This window comes from Larus michahellis, chromosome 4 (genome assembly GCF_964199755.1).
Source record: "Larus michahellis chromosome 4, bLarMic1.1, whole genome shotgun sequence".
Lineage (NCBI taxonomy): Eukaryota > Metazoa > Chordata > Aves > Charadriiformes > Laridae > Larus > Larus michahellis.
In genome coordinates, this window is record NC_133899.1 from 40,192,579 (window position 1) to 40,212,330 (window position 19,752).

The window sequence follows — 19,752 nt, forward strand, 5'->3', positions numbered from 1 at the left end:
GTGACAAAATTGCTTGTAGCCACCTTCTCCTTACTCTGCTTTGAGCACCACACAAGAAAACACAAAATTTCGTAGGGAAATAAAGTGACCTTGTAGTATTATGTACTGAGAATTCATAATCGCTGAATGCCGCGGTCTAACAATAGAACCATTACAGTACATTTGGTATTATGGGGTTCACGATAATTATTTGATGAGGTTTGTTAATAGTACATTTGGTACGCGTTTAGACATGAGAATTTTTTGATGTTTTGATTGATTTTGTATAGAAATAGTTTTAATGAAGTACCCAAAGCTTTAGAAAATAAATATTTCGATGAATATCAGATCTGATTAAGACACGTATAATGAGAGAGGTATAAGAAAATGCAGTTAAAATATATAAATTTTAAGTGCAAAAAGAAACACCATTATTTCTAAAGAATTCAAACCTTTTTTTCCTCAAAACCAGCTCTCTCTTCCTCTAATAAAGCTAAAATACCAGCCTTTAAATAGGCAGTGCCACTATTCAGCTGGTAGGCAAGATACATCTATTGCACTAGAGGTACATAAGCGAAGAATGCATAATATTTTATTTTTAAACTTATTTACAGAAAGATATTGCACCAATCCATTGTCCTTTTTCAGTTTAACATGTTAAGGAAAAACCTATTATTTACAAAGTTAAAAACAGAAGTGCAAAAGTAGACTGAAAGAAACCAGAAAGAATAAAGTTTATTTAAATTGCTAAGTACAGTTTATTACCTGACTATAGCCCACATCCAGTATGATCCAAAATAGTTTGTATCATATATATCTATAATTTCAGAAATCCTTGCATGTCTCTGTAGGTACAACCCTTTCCTTTTACACTAATCACCAGAAGGTTTACATAAAATGTAAAGGCTAATCATAGCTTAACTTAATAGCTTTATTTCTCCAGGAAAGTGATGCTCCTTTAGGTAAACTGAAAAAGCTACAGAGTATTATACACGTATTTGAAAAGTAGTGATAAATCAAGAATGATGGTTTTCATTCTTCCTAAAAACCACGAGGGAAAGTTTGTTGATATTTCAGAACTGATGATTCTAAAGACACTGCCGGTCCAAATTGCATTAGCGCAGCGCATGGTCCCGTCTCGGTCTATCTGCCACTGGGACTCTCATGATGCATTTCTGGGGTGTAGGTGAGTAGAACAATCATGACCCAGAGATGAAGCAATGCCTGGGAAAAGAAAAGAAAGAATTAACTTCTCAGCACTGACAACCGCCTTTCAGAGCAGCTGTAAAAATGAGAGCTCTCAATGAGAGCTAATAACACCTAGTATTGTAAAAATATTTTGATTAAATATATTTTATATTATTCAGATACTCCTAAAAAAAAGAATTCCTATTTGCAGAATGAACTGCTGAGTCAGATTCCACAGAAGCCATTTGCAGAAAACTGAAGATTTTACACAAACAGCAGAACTAAATCTGTAGGAAACCAGGCTGCTTTATACCCTCTGGCTTTGCTTTCCCTCCGTGCCCCAGTAACTCCAGCTGTTCTCTCAGATATCCATCTCCCAGCCAGAACTGTGTGATCTGCCTCGAGTGACTGGTAAGTCACTATTCCTGTGCCGAGGGGCTGATACCAGACTGTAAAACATCTGAGTTCCATTTTCCTTACCACAGGCACTGGTTTGAGGCACTTTTATGAACTTTTTAGGAATGCTAATTCTCATTTGAATTTGGCTGAAGCTATCCAATTAGAATAGAAGCTGCTGAGGGTGCAACAAGGGCGATAACTGACAGAATACACAAACCACATTTCCTTAAAAAAAATAATACTCAAGTTATAATAGTTATAGTGAAGGTTCAGGTTGAAAAAGGGTAACTGCCACTGACTGCCCGATGTACAGCTCCTATGCAACCATCATTGAGCTTCACTTCAGAGAGCAGCTTAGGTGGCAGAAGTCTTCAGTGTTTGGGTACAAAGCATTTTATTCATATATTGAAAAATCTAAGTCACGAACAAGAAGAGAGAGAGAGGTTAGGAATTAAATATCCCTGTTCCTTCTGGTACTGAATAGGCTGGAAGAAGCAATTGCAGGGGGGAACCACCATTTCCTTTATTCACCTGTGTCTGTGTGCTTTATATCCTGAAATAGTAACAGCTGTTCCTGGAAACTCTGTTCAGAAGAATCATTTTGCCTTCTCAAGGAACATTTTTGTCTTTCATTTCAAAGACTCAAAGGCTCAACCAGTGGAATATTTTCAAGCGAGGAGACTGCAAACCTGCCTTACCACAGGTCACTTAAACTGAGGGACATCTGCCCTCCAGTGGAAAACGGAGGAAATTAATTTTTATCAACTGCAAGCCTCGATAGATAATCTCATCTGGTAAGGATGGGCAACTTTCTGCTATTTGTTTAAAGTCTAGCAAGAAAAACTTTTCTTGCTACTTTTTCAGCTACTAGAGAAGTGTGATTATTAGTCACTGAATGAAAAGTGAAGTGCCAAATATTAAAAAAAGCTACAACATGTCATTTCCTAAATGCAATTGCACGCAGGTGTGGTGGGTTAACCTTGGCAACAGGTCACTATCATTCTGTATTTTAGTACTTTTACAGTCTTTTAAACGGTAGTTACATAAACACCTTTAGGACTGCTATACTAAGAATGCCTGGGGAAAACTGAAAACTGCCAAGCAACGCAACTCCAAAATGCTGCTATGTAAGTACTCTTTAGTCTGCTACACAAAAAAATACATCGAGTTTTTGAAGTTAATTATATAGCCTTTTGAACATCAAACATCTTGCAATTTAAATAGTATTCTATAATCGGCTATAGAAATGTTGCATTAAACTTCCTACTTTAAAGAAAGCTTACTCACCATGTAAATGATTACGAAGACCCTTGCTATGGGATAGCGCCTTAGAAAGATTCCCAGCCGAATGCTACACAAGAGAAAACCAAAGTGCACGAGTTAGCACTGAGCAATAAATTCCTGTCATTCCAATCACCACAAACTCATGAACATCAGCTGACTAGTTATACACACGGCTGCGTTTCTGATTGAATTTTACTTCACGTTCTCAAGACAGTAAATGAAGTGAGAAAATTCAGAATTCAGACCATAAAACATATTCTCCTAAGTTTTTCCGTTACATCCTAGACGCAGAGTGAAAAAGAGCTAAGACTCAAGAGTTGTACGGGTTTTTTAAAACTCACAAATACGCTATCCAGTTGTCAAATTTCATTACTTTGAGGAGCTGTCATGAATCTTTCAAAAAGATTTCAGCAACTAAAACTTTGGATTCCCTTGAAAAAACTGATAGATCACTACCATTCTTATATTTCATTAGTTTACTAGGTTTTCCAAGTTTCCTGCTACAGTGCTACAAAGCATACTGCACTCAATGTGCACTCAGTAACATCTGTTAAAAAACCCCACATGCGCACTGAAGTGAGTATGATACTGCCAAATGAAGTTTAGTATTAAAACATCACATGTAATAGGTCCCACTCATGGAAATCCTGATTATTCTTTCACAATGAACCTGACGTACCATGGAATCATAAAGGACTTTCTACGAAGGTATCTTGCTTTCGAAGCACTAATATGTATTACCAAATTTTGTTTTCTATTGGTATTTCATTCAAGTTTTGGAACACATCTTTGTTGTCAATATTGACAATTAACTTAACGGCTCAGAAAAGGGATCAAAGCAAGTCTTTTGCTGCACCCAGAATGATTTTTGTTTACTAATTCCTTGAACAGATTATCTTTCAACCTATCTATCAGAACCCAGAAGCTTGTCTTCATGACGATGCCTAAACAGGACTAAAAGAATACATACGATATTCCCCCGCTAATACACTCTTACAGAGTTTATCACAGACATAGTCAAAACCTCTGAAAGCAAAAAAGGTAGAAGGTGGTAATGATAAAGGTTAGGGGTTTTTGTACACAGTTTAGTCATTCTCTTGTATCCAAATCTACAAAAACGTTGTTTAAATAATTGACTATAATTTGCAAAAGCCCAAAGGATATTAATAGCATAGGAAAGCACAAGTCAACTAGGTGAATATTTAGTAATTTGTACTGTACTTTAGCTTTATTATTTTTTACTTTTACCTTCATAGAAGCAATTCAAAACAGAAGGTGTGCCACCTGAAACTGCAAAAGGATTCCAGCAATTACAAAACACGTTCCCTTACGACACTCTTACCTAAACTGATCTATACTACTGGCAGCTTTGCGAACTCTCCCATACATTCCTGCCATGTTAGTATCCATGTCACTGAACAGGACAGGAACATTACGCATACGAGCACCTATTTGAAGGGAAAAAAAGCAATAAACCTCATTAGTCTAAAATCAGCTAAGTAGTTGTTTAAATAGAACAATTCGTAGTGTATAACAAAGATAAAAACAACATAAAAATAGTGATTAATCTGATTTACTGCCGTTTTGCTGGGGTCAGAGGAGTGTGTTTTGAGGGTAAGATTCTTGATAGCCTTACAATCAAGTCAAATGTTTCTTCAATTTAGTATATTTTTTAAATTTATTTTGCTTTACTAGATGGACATCTTGATAGTTCTATCATATAATAATTCTATTATTAGGTGTATAAAATGATGGGTTTGATACTGCCACAGTTAAAACTTTGATAGCATTTCTGATACTAATTCAAATATTCCCAAAATTTCTACTTTATTTAAATTTTTACTATGTATCAACTAAAAAAAAAAAAAAAGATTCTCAGATAACGTTACCTTTGTACTACTAAACTTAAGCTTACTGAAGTTACTTAAAAACAAGCCAAAAGGAAATCTATTTCAAATTTGCTAGTTCTCCTGACTTATTTCTTTAAAAGTCTTTCATTAGCAGAGAAACAAGAGTCTGGACCATCATTTTTCAACTCTTAGTAATTTTAAAGTTACTTTCCATACATACACAATTACAAACTTTGACTTTGAAAAGTAGTATCTCAAAACCACGGATTGACTGCTGAGGTTCTCCTAGGGATACAGGATGATCGCTACACAGTACAGACAAACCAACCTCAGCAGAACCACCATATTTTAAGCTGCTTTTCAAGAAAAACAGAGAGCAGTGAGGAAACTGATTTCATCGGATCATTGATTCTGATCAACTCTCAAAAGGATGTATCCCATTCTTGCTCACTTCCCAAACCCTTCTTACAAGGGAATACTTCTATCCTGCTTCTGACATTCAGTTTAAACCTCAAAAGACAGATTTACTTGCACCTGTGACAGGATTTGTAAATATGATTGTTCCAATAGTGCCATAGCATTGAAAATTAAAGAAGAAATTGGCTTTATTAAGTTCACTGTAAGTAATTTACACACAAGAAGGAGCTTCTACTTAACTATTTTTTACGATACTGGCTGCTGTTGACAAGGTCTCTGGCATAAGTTGCGTATTTTCAGGATTTTGTTTTTTCCTTATAAACTCAGACTATCAGGTAAAGGCATTCGGAAATACAAAAGCCTGAACTGCAGAAGGACACAGTTTTAAGTATCATACGTCCTTATTTACCTTCAGCACTGTCAATGCCTGCCATATTAATGGAAGGTCCATTAGTACTAGTGCCTTGGATAGCCTTCAGCTGTTGCTCAAGTCGTTCCAGTTGATAGACAAGTGAGTTTTTCTCTGTGCTCAGGTTCTCTAACATGGTTTGCTTCTGTATTAGTGTTTCTGTCAGCTGATGAAGCCGGTTTTCTAATTCTGTCTGACTACTACTACTTAGAGCCTTGTTTGTGAGCTAAAAAACAAAGCAAAGAAAAAAATCAGAATAAGTTCAAAGCCTGACCAACTAACATATTACAAAACTCTAAAAATCTAAGCCCTCCAAGAACCAAGTTACTCCATCACAGCATTTTTCAGGATAATACTATCAAAACAATGACCAATGAGGGCAATACAGAAGAAACTTGATTTGGACAGTTGCTAAAACAAGATTTTACCTGACACAAGAAACCCTGTGTAAAAACGTATTCCTACATTTTCCACCTTTAATCAGATGAACATTTCTCTATAATCATAAGTTTGATCACAAAAATCAATGCTACGCCTCAGAGCTGAGTTTAAACAGTAGGCATGACAGTAGCAAGATAATCCAGTCTGGCTATCATACTTGCAACTTCACAAAACAAGTATGCAAAACATTTTCAAGCGAGGGAGGAAAAACTCAGTACAAACGAGGAAAATCTGACGCCATTCTACAGGAAAGCTTGAATGGAAGTGGTGAAAATACAGGATACGTTGCAGATGAATTGAGGAGCACTGAGGCAGAAAACATGATTATACTAGCAAACAGAAACTGCACGGACAGCAAATGAAGACATGGGTCATGTCACCCGATTTGCAGAAAATATTTAAAGCAAATGGGAATCTCCAGATTGCTCTATGTGCAATAGCTCATCTGTTCACTGGTCTTGGATTTCAGCCACTTGTAGCATCATATACCACAAAGATGTAGCTTCAAATGATGAAAAAATAGGATCAGCAGAAACCAGGGCAGTGAGATATTAAAAATACAAATTATATGCAATGCACCAGGGCAGGTAATCCTGAAGCCAGTATTACCACAAGAATCATCAGCTAACAGGCTCAAGAAATTTGTACTGCAACAAAACAACTTACAAATCCTCTGATGCTGTAACTGTACAGCCGACCATAGTCGACTCTAGACTATCAATTTCTCTACATATAGAGTACTTTTCTTTATGCTAAAATAATTTACAGAAAACGAGGCCTATGCCTTTATGCTGCCCAAAGAGACTGCGGGGCCTGACAAGTATCAGAAGGTTCCAAAAGGGATTAGATTGACTCAAGGAAAACAGGTCGATAAATACACTGGTGGGATTTAGCAGGGACTTAAACACTAATGTCCCTAATTCAATTGCTGATGCTGAGCGAGGACAAGGGACTGAAGAAAGCAGCCAGACTCATATACTGGCCCCATTGCCACTGTCCAAAACAGAACAGTGGGCTAGATGGATCACTGAGTCTGTAGGACGTTACTTATGTTCTTATGCCCAGTTAAAGGGATCTTTGTAGAAATCTTGATGACCTCATCAAGCGCCAATGACTTTTTTCAGTTTTCAAAAAGAAGAGTGTTGATCCGGCACCACTCCATCATATCTAGTTGGGACACAGGTTGATTCCCACCCCCACCCCACCCCCCGCCAAAGACAAAAGCACATACAATTATGAATTAGGCCACTTACTACTTCATGGTTCCCTTGTACTCCCTCCACTCAAAACTCTACTCTGTACCGAAAACAAGTACATAGTACTTAGTAGAGCCTTTATGTTGCTTTTGTACAGTTAATTCAAATTAATAGTTCTCATCACTGTTTTCATTACTGAAGGTGATCAAGTTATTTTTTATACACACAGAGTACCTGATTTCTGAGCTTCTGAATTTCTTCCTCTCTGTCTTTTATTCTGCTTTGCAAAGTATTCTTTGTTCGATACAATTCTTCTTCGGTATAATGGAGTTCCTATGAAACGTATTACAATCACAAAAGATTTTATACATATATGTATTTTGAGAGACATCCTCTTATCTAGAGTTTCACAGTAGAACACAGAAAGGCAATATGCTGCAATCAAATAAAAACTGAAATTTAATTTTAGTTAAGTGCCTGGCTAGGACGGGGAAAAAAAAATAAGAGAGCCTATCACAAAGACACAACTCAAAAGACTTATCAAATTCTTCTGTGGAGACTGACCTAATATAAATATTAATTCAGACTTGTTTACTAAGAGTCACACAATTTCACTGGGACCATGATTTATCTTCCTTATACTCTCACCATTTATTATATTGCTACCTTGAAACGATGGCAATAATGTAACTCAAACAACTAGGAAATACTTTGGAGGGGAATCTGTATCCCTAAAGTAAACTGTCAATCTGAGATACCTTTTTTAAAGCGTTTAAAACCCCCCGGTATATCTATCTGTAATTCTGTATGACATAGATCTTCCTTTAAAGTTTAGGATAAATTAACATAACAAAAAGGGGAAGGAATATTAGTAAGGGACAATTCAATAGCAAATCTAACCATAAATTTTGTTATTCCCATGATTTAGTGGCTATTTTAACTCCAACTTAAAGACCTGTTGTGCTTCTCCTTTAAATTAAGACAGTCTTCAAATCACTGTATCACTTCAGCTGTCAGTTGCTACAGAAAACAGATAATCCTATTCTCCCTTCAAACCATCAGATTTACAAGAAATAACACCCCTACTAATTTTCCATCTTCAGTCTCAGAAACTTCATGGCAACAGTTAAAGGAACTCCCAGACTGGACAGACTATAATTGTATTAAGTATCAATACACACAATTACTTTAAAAGCACATGTAAACGTGTGTCATCAAAAGGAATATTTCAGTTTCCGTAATAACTGATAATGCCTTTTTTTTCTTAGTTCACCTCATTTTTTCTATATGTAGTGTTGACTTAAAATATACCCCTCAGAAGGGCAGGAGTAACAAAATACAATCTACCATCTGCTTTAATGTAATAAACATCAGCTATCCATCACGAGCAGACCTCGACTTCTGCCTTTTAATTAGTTCAAGCTGCTAGCATCTCATTAAAATGTAAATTCTGGAAGGACAGATAATCCTATAAGATAAATTGTTCCTAGCAGATACAGTGTACTCTCCTGCTCTCCTCATTATTCATTCTCTTTACATGAGTTTTTTCTTACAGAGAAGTTTTTTAATAGGGTGCAAAGCATTTGTCTGCTTCTACTGAATAGTAGGTTTGTTCACGTGGAATATGAGCTTGCCTTTTTCCCTCCCTCTTTTTAGCACAAAACTGTTTAAATCAAGGGGGAGTTTGCTTAAAAGGATGAAATAATCTGACAAAATTCATTAATATAATTTTTTTCAGCAATTTGTCTTAAGGAGCAGTTGGGAAGTAACAACATTTGGATTCAGAACTGAGTAACAAGTGGATCAAAAGAAAATAATCTATGAATTGGTACTACAATAGCATTGTTTTACAAGCTAAATCTTATGTAGTAATTGAGCACAGGAAGTTCCACAGTAACCATTTTTAGCATTTGAGTTTTTTGATATAAATAACAGTTACAAATGTTACTATATCCCCATTGTTCGATTGTTGCCCCGCTGAATAAAATTTATGATGATGATCAATTTTGTGCACTCCCTAGGGTCATGTTTATTCTTTAATAAAATAGTGAGATCTCTGTTTACCAGGAGCATCCAGAAGGCCCTGAAAATTGCTTAATACTGGTTGCGCTTTCTTTGTCCCTGTGACATTCATTAAGCTTTTGGGTATTTCTTTGGAATACTAGACACAAAAAAAAACCCCAAATACTGTATAAGCTACTCTCTTATTAAGCCAAATGCTTCACTGAGGACACAACACGAGGCTTAAAATAAGGCCTTTCAGCTTTCAAGAATTCCTTACCTGTTTTTGCCGTTCTAGTTCAGCTTCTGCCTCTTGTTTGGCCATTTTATGTGCTGCTATTTGTTCTTGTAGGTCTTGAAGCTGCTCTCTCACTGACTCAGCTTCACTTACCTGCTGAGTCTCCATATCCTGAAACGAACAGAAATGTTACCATCTCACTAACGTTCACACAGTACTGCAATCTGTCACAGGTGACAGCAAAACAAAGTTATATCTGCAATATTGCTTCAAAAGAAAATGAATTGTAAAATCAATTGTATAGAATAAGTGGCATTTGGTCATCTTAGAAAAAAAATATTTTTTACTAATGTAGTAACAGAAGAAATGCATTTTGTGAACATGAAAGGCCTCCAATTTTTCCCTTCTACTGTCTACAGGCTAAAACTGTGTAAAGTAGACTTGCGTGCAACTGCTGGGTTGAGCCAATTATGCCAGCAGACGACTTGGATTACAGTTGCTTCAAGGATTAGTAGCCCTTGCAGAAAGAGATATAGGCGATCTCTGGAGAAATCATCACGCTTGTTTGGAAAGAAATGCTTCCCTCAAAAGGAGCACACAGTAGTGAGGGAAGAGAGAAGTGCTATCTATAGTATTCCTCCCACATGACCTGAAGTGGTGAGAGAGGGCATGGAAAGAAATCAGGTATCAATAAGCACTTGCCTCACCTTGAGCAAAAGTTGGCTTATTTTAAAACTAGGTCAAATAAACACTAGAAGCAACAGCCCTAAAGTATACCAGAAAACAGTCCTTTGTGCATGGTTAACTACAAATACATGTGTACATAATCATAGCTACCTGCAGCTCTGTTCTCATCTGTTGTATTTGTCCCATTAGTTTCTGTATTTCTTCTCTCTGAGTGTCTCGCTCATGTCTCAGTTCTTCTAGTTCCATTGTGCTTGCAGTATTGCTATCCAGGCCTTCAATACCAGAGCCTTCTTTTAAGCTGTTTATTAACTTTTCTTTAGACTGAAATAATTAAATCAACATGTTATTTATTGCAGTATTTAACAAGTGCTCAACTACAATACACCAAAATGACTTTGCTTTAAAATTCAAATGTAGACATACAGTAAAAGAACTGCTGTATTTGTTCTTTTAGCCAAGTTACTAATTAATGAAATGAAATTTAAAGTGAAAATACTTCCCTACTGATAATTTTTCTGACTTCCTGTATGCCATGAGACCACATTTACTGAAAATCCATGTTATCTGAGGAGAAGTACAGCTTTTCTCTTTAGAAGTGCCTGGAATGTCAAACATGTCCTAGATAACAATTTTGACTTTCTAGATACCATAAGAGAGAAGACAGACACTAACAGAGACTAAACCCAAAACTGACTCCCTTTCATTCCATCCTTTCTCCTGCCAACAAACCCAAATAAGAGCCAAATACAGCAACAACTCTCCTGGGAAAGAGGATGAACCATTTTATTCAGAGTCAACCAAATCTCAGCTCGGCATTGACTTCTGATCTCATGTTTCTCACATCTATCAAGACGATTTAAAACCTGTCCTTAGATATCAGACTAAATTAATAACTCTAAACAGACACCTTTATCTTCAACGTTTTGCTAACTTTTATAAACAAGACTGACCACTTTTGGAGTTGGTATAGTTGACAACTTAAGTAGCACAGAATTCTGCACAAAATACCTAATTTTGCCATTGTTTATATAATGCTGATCACATGCAACCTTTCAGGATATATAAAAATATTTCCTTTGGTTTACACATAAGAAGCCATTATATGCGATGCTTTGGCCCCAAGTAGAATAGAGCAATATTCTTGATTCAAGAATACTGGGTGTGGAACAAATAATAGGTTACATCTATTTACCTGTCTGCCTAAGATTGGACTCTTAGATACAGAACACACTGATGGATGTTGCACAGTTAAGTGCAACGGTTCACCTGGATTTTTCAAGTTCAGGACCTGAACTTCCATTTCAGTCACTTAACTCAATCTGTAAACTTAAATTTACACAATGCAGACTGGTAGCTCTTCTGTACAGGTATCATTATAGATATGCCCCAAAATATATTACAGGTCACATGAAAAAAAATCCACAAATTAGATTATTTGAAGGACAACACTGTAAAAAAAGGTAAGTGTCCAAATCAAGGTGAATTTCTTTACAAAACTGCTTACTTGGAGTATGCGAGTAGCTTTCTGTTTATAGTCTGCCAGTTCCTGTTTTGCAGATTCTAGGTGGTTTTTAGTTACTTTGACTTGCTGCTGAAGCTCATCAGCTCTCCTCTTTTCATCTAAATACTTTCTTTCTGCTACAGTTATCCCTTCTGCCAAGTTCTGACGTTCTGCTTCCATTTTACTTAGACGAGCCGCAAACTCATTCTATTAGCAATAAAGAAACAACACTTTGTGTTTAAACACAATCTCAACTTTAACCTAGAAAGGAAAAAAGAAAGTTTAAAAGCAACCACACATGACACAACACCTCTTATCTACCACCTCCAACTTAAAGTTGCATTAGTGCCATGTGCAAAGAAATCTTGCTTGCTTAAGCAAGTGCTAGTGTCAGTAAAAAATAGGCATTTCTTTCCCCCCACCAGAAATAGTGAGGGAATAACAATCTTCCTATTTTTACATTTGGTAAACAAAAAGCAAGCTTTCCCCTCCAAAATTTTTATCAAATGTAGTCTGCCATATTTTGATGTAAAAAAACCCAAACCAGACTCTGATAAAGATTTTCAAAGACGCTACTATACATAACAAAGGCTAAGCCAAGTGTGGAAAGCAGTCTCTAGCAATGATGTACTCACATATTTACCACACAAGTTATGTCCAGCTTAATGTTCTTAAGTTTATATATTCAAATTGTGTAACAATCTGTTGTGTAAGAACATAGTACGGAAAATTAAATTGATTACTAATTTAGTTTGAAAACATGTTTACATGCTAAAGTTAGCATGAAAAAAAACAGTAAAAATTATCAGCATTGATCCCCAAAAACTTTTAATCACGAAGCTTTCAAAATAACATATAAAAAGTAAATTAGCATCATGAGGATGCAGCAGACAGCACATCCTCCCAAGCACTCAGTACCCTGCACGGCAACTGAAGTCAACGAGAAGAGAGCAGTTGGAACCTCATAGATTTGATCTCAAAGGCAGTCTGAAACTCTTCCTTACTCTTCATGTCTAACCTGCATTTGTTTGTAACTTTCTTGCTCTCGCTTGAGTGCGGAGTCTGCATCACGCAGCCTTTCTTGAAGAGTTTGAAGGGCTTGATTTTGCAAACTGCTCCCTTCACTGTGGTCTTGTATTATCCTGAAAGAGCGACATATTGAAAAAGAAGAAATCTAGTGTGAATTTCATGTAGTAATAGGACTACCTGGTTTTCAGACCAGCTTTGAAAATTTACCCAGTAAACTACTAAACATGGTGTGAGGGCTGGAGTTAGTGACTCGCATCTCCTCCCTGACCTATATTCTGGAGTATCCAATTGCCAATTCATATCCCAGCACTGAGGTAAGGCAGAGAAGTCTTCATATTTGTGGATAAGCAAATGTATTTTTCAAGACAAAAACATTTTTCTTGAGATCTTCAGCTTCAGGCGTCTGACACAAACACAAATACTTTATACAAAATGGATTTCAATAATGAGGTGACAACTGCTCCTATTTTTGCCCTCTTCCCACTGCCAGCTATGATATAACGGGCTGAGAGCAAACTTTAATCCTCGTATTTCAAATCTTGATACAATCCCTTTCCCCATTAATTTATTCATTTTTATTCTTAAAGAGACTAAATTATCTACCTTAAATTTTCCGACTTATTACTATTTGCAGAATTATGAAGTATGGAATTATGAAGTACCGTGATTTTTCACTCTGCAATGCTTCCAAAGCTTCTTTCCGAGCACTTAAGAGCTGATCAGCTTCTTGCAACCGTACTTTCAGCACAGCTAGCTGTGAATCCTTGGCACCAACAGCTTCTGTCAGATCATCGACTCGAGCTCGAAGTTCTCTAACCATCCTGTCGCTCTTTGAATGGTCGACGTTCCACTTCTCAACCCTTTCCCGGGATTTGTTCAATTCTATAAAATGAGAAGTTTCTTTGAAGTTTATAAATGCAGATACTGCAAGGCCTTGTAAATGGTCAGGATACACACATCACATTTCTTAAAGAAAGGAATTAAATACAACCAAGTTGAAGTAACGCTTACAACTTTACAAGCTACCAAGAAGTAACAAATGCCAGACTGGCTGCAGAGCACAACCCATAAAAATGTGCAGGTGATTTCAAAACAGGCATTTCATTCTGTGTCACACTGCACTTGACAAATTTTACCTGCCCCACCCCTTGCAATGATCTACTGTCAAATACCCCTGTGCAAACAAGCCTCTGGAAACCTCTGCATAAAGCACCTAGTTCAAGACAATGTGACAATAAGCTCAACCTAACAGTAGAAAAACACACCAGTGTTGAAATAATGCCTGAATATTTACAGAGGCTTCTGTTTTTAATCAAACATCACATATTAAACTCCAATGGAAATTACAATTCTCTAGCTCATCTGATTACTTTGAAAAAAACGTGGTCCCTCAGTTGTATGCCTAACAGCAGGAGTTTGCTCAAGGTTTTATCACTTAAGTGTTTAATTTATACTCATATTTTTTATATTTGTTACTTCATTTGGCTTTGAAAAAGCTAGTCATACAAGTCATACAAAAACACTAAAAATTTTTACTGTTAGTTTCTAGACATCAGAGATTACAGCCTAGAGCCAGAAAGTAGTCAGACTTTGAAGTATTATTATTTTATTTGTATAAATGTAATGTATTATATTTGAAGTATTATTAATTTAAAAATAGGTATTTTGCAATAGCCATTAAAATGCAGGAAAAGTATTTTAATACTGATAAGATTTTCCAGCGCTGTTTTAATATGATGTAAGTTTTGGAACTAACTTGATTGCACCATTTTAATCAACATTTGTGTTATCTTTGTAGTTGAACAAGCCTTTTAGGTTTTTTTCCAGCTCATTATTCTGAAACCAAGAATCATTTTGCTTGGCAAATCATACATGGAAATTTAACTAGAAAGATTTTATTATGAATAGAAAACACTAACATAGAAATAGCATTGTTTTCTAGTTCACTAGCATTTTAATAATACGTTACAGTTGAGCTTCCAAACCACAGTACCTTCTTGTGTTTCTTTGGACCTCTGAATTAATGAAGCCATTTCTTGATTTAAAGATTGAACTTCATTCCGCAGCAGCTGATTCTCCAGACGAAGATTGGATAGCTCATGTGATTTGCAATCATCATTAGCTGAAAGGCTGGGATTAGTTACTGGACTTAGTGATGTATCCTTCACACCATCACCTTGTGTTCCCAGTCCAGAATCTGAACTGTCTGGAGTTTCTGTACAGAGAGATGCAAGTTAAAACTAACACATGCATTTGTAAGTTGCCTTGATGTAAACAGCAATTCCATGTTCTGCATCAGCGGTTAAATGAATAAATAAATAACAACAGCTTATTGAAATGGAATATGGAGCTGCTTCTCCCAAGGGACTTCCACAAAATAGGACTATTACATAGCATAGATGCATCATTTTTGTTAATCCTGCAAGACAAGATGTGGAAGTTATAAAATTTCTTATTACATTAATGTCAAACTCACAATTTTCAAAACCTGAATACTTTTTTATGACTATGTTGCCCAGAGATGTCTTCAGAAGATGAGACAGCAACAGAAGAGATTAAATATACATAGTAACTAACTAAGGGAATTTTCAGTACAAGTTCATTCTAGTTTTCCATTACGATTTTGATTTCGAGGATGTAAATTTTATTTAAAAAAAAATCTCTTCAGGTGGCTATACTTATTTTGATATCAAACCTAGACATGTAACTCAGCCACGTAGCTACATATTTTAGTTATCTTTATGTAAAAAAGCCTTTTAAGAATTATTTCAAAGATCAAAACATGATCTTACTGATAATTCTGTATTAACAATTCTCTCAAAATATTTTTTCAAAAGCACTTGAGAAATCAAGCTGCAGTGATTTGAAGCAGGAGCATGATCTTTCCTTTCTCTAATGAAAAAATATAAAATATAAAAATATAAAGTAGATATACTCTGTCAAACTGTTAAAAGCTTTCTGCCAATACAAACTCAAATTCTGTAGATTATAGAAACCAAAATAGAGGGGTTTATTTTTCTTTTTTAAAATCTTAGAACCTCGGTGAGAACAGTAAGGGAACTCCTGGCAGTATTCTGAACCTGCAAGGAAGGAGGAACCAACAGCCTTTCCCCATCATGCACAAACACACACTGGGTGTCCTGGATTGATGCTGTGAAATTGACACATCCACTGTAACAGATTTCAGCGGGCAGATAGTTGGAAGCTTTGAAGCAGTATTAACATAGAACAACATAGCACGCAATAAGCAAACAAGCAGGCAATCCACAAACATTACTTCTGAATTTACTGTCCCAGATGAGTAACTGCTGAAAATCCAGGGGGACAGACTGCAACTAATTGCAAACAAGACTGCAGTTTAGCTGTTACAACGTTCTTTACTCCACCTTGTGATCACCAACCAACCTGGCTCCACCTTCCTTGTTACCACTGCAACAGCCCCTATCACCCTGAGCCCAGGGAGCTGGGGCAGACTATTAATTCTGAACAACACCATACCGACAAGTAGTGGCAGCAACAAGATTTCTTCCACATTTTCTCAAACCCCTTTCCTATTTAAGCAGTTCTAACGAGTGCCGTTTCCTTCCTTTTGATTCACTTACACAATTTCCAAATCAACGGACAATTTATCCTCAATCTGTCGTCCAGAAAAATCAATATATAAATGAAGCTAACAAAGCAATAAATTAGCCATTTATAACACATATTACATTATACCCATGGCAATGTACAAAGAATAATGTTAATTTTTTTGTCTATAGCTAATGTATCATAAGCTACTTCAACAGATGCTATACAGAACATTTAAATCACACAGACGTATCTATACAATCAACTTTGAAACCAGTGTGCTCAAACTCTATGTTGTAATTGCATGTTTCCTCATCTGGCAGTTCCACAATGCAAACTCCTCTCAAAAATCTTCAGAAGAAAATTCAACAGACCACATTGAGCAAAACAACTATGTTTCTCAAGCACCAATCAGCAAGGTGATATAGCCAGGTCTAACATATTTGAATTATTATTAGGAGTAGTAATAAACCTTACTGAAAAGTTACAGACACAGAAATACAAAAATATTCACATCTTTGGAAATGATCCTTTTTATGTCTTAAACTTTTCATCATACTTAATGTACTAAGTAAAAAACTGGCATTTACGATGCTTTACACACTCAAAGTTCTGAACAAATAATGAAGTACTCTAACAACATTATTTGGAAATAATATAACCATTTGCTTCAACTTCAGAGAATAAACAGCAGCAGTCTGTAGCACAGCAACAGCAAGGAGTGAGTATAGATCGGACAGCCTGACAGAGAACACAAGTTCCTGACACTTCCCAGACACACTGTCCTTTGCATTGACTTGAGCATAGCCCCAACTTTTGACCATGTGGCCTGGAGGTTCTTTCAGGCGTCCCCATTTAGACTGCAGTAATGACCTACTTCTGCCAAATCCAAACGCTTTATCTATCCAGCTCTCTCACGCCTGTAGCTCTACAACAGCCTGTCTTCACATACAAACTCCCACTTCACAGGACCAGCGGGTTTGACAGCATACCCCTCTTCCATGGTGGAACAGAGAAAACCTCACATCACCTCAGCCAGTACACTGGACAACAGCCAACACCAGCTACCAGCCAGTGAAAGTCACTCACTCTCCTACGTGGCAACAACGGGTAAGGGCCCCTGAGTGATCAAACAAATGCAGCAGTGCCTGTGCTTCCAAGCGGGGATGTATGGGGACTGAGGCAAGGTTAGGTCATAGCTCAGGGAGGTCAAGATGAGCAGCAGCAATGAGGTGGATGAAGAACATAAAAGATTTAGGTATTAATTACACAGTTTGTCAAATTAGCATGGTATCTAAGTGATGAAAAAACGTTAAAGACCCTGCTGTACTCCACACATTTGACATACTACTACCACTAAATGTTTCGTGAAGTGACAGTAAATCCATTACCTAGCCTTACCCTAAACACACTTGAGTTTTAAATATCTCTAGGTTCAATACTAGTTAACTACCATTGCCTTGGCTCCTGATGGAATTATCTTCAGTAGTTTTTGCACTCTGTGTACTTGTAGACACAGAACTAATGCTTGAAGTCCGAGAGTGATTTTGAAGAACAGGTGCCTTGCTCTTCTCTTTTTTAGAGTCCATCCTTCCATTAGGCTCTTTCTCCGAACTGTTGAGAAAATCAAAGAGCAGCTCATCATCAGGTTCTGACTTTTTTCTTCTGACAAAATGTGACGCAGCTCTGGGTGTGGAAACACTTTCTACGGGAGAAGCGACGTCTGAAGATGTCCTACGTGCTGGTTTAACATTTGCTGTTCCTGCCAGGATTGTGGCCTTCTGATGTTTAATATTTTCAGCTGCTGAGGAGATGTAGGCTGCTTTGGATGATGTCTGATACTTGAGTTCTCCAGTATGCTGACGCAATTCAGAATATTCATTAGCAGAGTCCAAATTCTTATGATCATAAGCTGCACTGCTTGTTGTGTCTTTTTTGCTCAGAGCCGATGCAGCTCCTTGATCAACTCTGTTGAGTAGATCCTCTGCCTTTCCAGCGAGATCAGCAAGCCAAGACATGATGGATGCCTGTTAACAAACTCTAAAAAATTAAAATTTCAGGACCATATGCTGCAAAAGACATAGAATGATTACAAATCAGACTGGTGTTGGTAAGGGAAGATGTATGGGTTACCTAAACAACTGTTGTGGTAATCTCTTAGTGCTGTAATTATTTTAACACTTTTCTGCTGCTCACTTGGTATTTCACTGTTTTGGTAACGGATGGAAACAAACCAAATCAGTTTCTGCAGAAAGCAGACAAAACCAAGGCTTAGCTATCAGACCGGCACATCTGTTTCTGGCATCTGCACCTGCTGCAGAGCATCCAGCCTGATAGCCAATCTGGAACAATAACAGAAAATAAAATTTACTTGCACCTGACAAAACCAAACTCTGTTGGAGGAGGAGAAGTGGCCAGATGATTATTACAGCAATTGGTAACGACACAGCCTTAGATGTTTGGCCTACAGATTCATAATCTGGGTCAGACGAACTTCTCCCAGCAAACTTTGCAGCCTTCCATGACACCAACACGGGGGACAGGAGCAGGCCTTCACTTCCACCCAGGGCCTGCGAGACCACACAGGCGACGTGTCACACCCCAGCTCCTAGGAAGGGCCCCTTCACCCCAGGGCAAGCTTGTGGAGGGTCCCTTGGCCCAGCACACCTCCAGGCAAGGCCTGGCGACGCTCCGGGTGGCCTCAGCCTCCCCACCCCCTCTCTCCCTCTGCACGGCTGCCTGTCCCTCAGCCCTACCCGGCAGCCCTCAGGAGCGGCGGAGGCCTCGGTACAGCCCGACCCTCACCTCCTCCCAGCGGGGGAGACCCCCTTACCGAGGAGGGGGAGTCGTGAGGGGGCGAAAGTCACTAGCGAGGCCCCGGACCGGGCTCGGCGGCGCTACCGCATCTTCCGGCAGACGTGGCCGCGCTTCCGGGACGTGACGCGCAGGCGCGGGGGGAGACGTGTGACGTAGCACGTCGCATCAAGCCCCGCGTCCCGGTGGGAGGGGTGGGGTGGGGTGGGGTGGGGTGGGGCGGGGCGGGGCGGTAATGGCGGCCTCTGAGGAGACCGGCCCTTCGTGATTCCTGCACTTCTGCCTTGGGATGGCAGGAGGAGCTGCAGCCCTGCAGGGAGAGAGGGGGCGAGAAAGGTCTTCGGCGTGGCTGTTAGAAACAGGCAAGCGCGACGGTCTCCGTCTTTGCTAGCGTCGAAGGCTGGTAGTGTGTAAAATGGCGGCTTGGCCTGACAGAAGCTTTCTGGGCAGAGGCAGGTTTGGGCCCCTCACAACAAAAAAAGGCATTAAGGTGTCAGAGTGTGTCCAGAGAAGGGCAATGAAGCTGGGGAGGGGTCTGGAGCACAAGTCTTACGAGGAGCGGCTGAGGGAGATGGGGTTGTTCAGCCTGGAGAAGAGAAGGCTGAAGAGAGACCTTATCGCTCTCTACAGCTCCCTGAAAGGAGGGTGTAGCCGGAGGGGGTCGGTCTCTTCTCCCAAGTAACAGGCGACAGGACAAGAGGAAACGGCCTCAAGTTGCGCCAGGGGAGGTTTAGGTTGGCTATTAGGAA

At 38.3% G+C, this 19,752-nt stretch overlaps 1 protein-coding gene across 10 annotated transcripts; it reads right to left on the reverse strand.

The window, feature by feature from the left end:
* Nucleotides 1-689: 689 nt before the first annotated feature.
* GOLGA5 (golgin A5) lies at nt 690-19,141 on the reverse strand. 10 transcript variants are annotated; one of them, XM_074584166.1, is made up of 13 exons: nt 19,023-19,141; nt 17,643-18,229; nt 14,613-14,834; nt 13,282-13,501; nt 12,609-12,732; nt 11,594-11,797; nt 10,240-10,410; nt 9,445-9,573; nt 7,398-7,496; nt 5,527-5,752; nt 4,193-4,298; nt 2,854-2,917; nt 690-1,203 (listed from the first exon to the last, which is right to left on the reverse strand). In XM_074584166.1, the coding sequence occupies exons 2-13, from the start codon at nt 18,205-18,207 to the stop codon at nt 1,123-1,125; spliced, it is 2,211 nt and encodes a 736-aa protein (XP_074440267.1). In that variant the 5' UTR covers nt 18,208-18,229; nt 19,023-19,141; the 3' UTR covers nt 690-1,122. The 10 variants fall into 10 exon arrangements, with proteins under 10 accessions (XP_074440267.1, XP_074440268.1, XP_074440274.1 ...); XM_074584167.1 differs by having other exon boundaries at nt 17,643-18,216; nt 19,023-19,133; XM_074584173.1 differs by having other exon boundaries at nt 17,643-18,216; nt 18,995-19,128.
* Between the last annotated feature and the right edge of the window lie 611 nt (nt 19,142-19,752).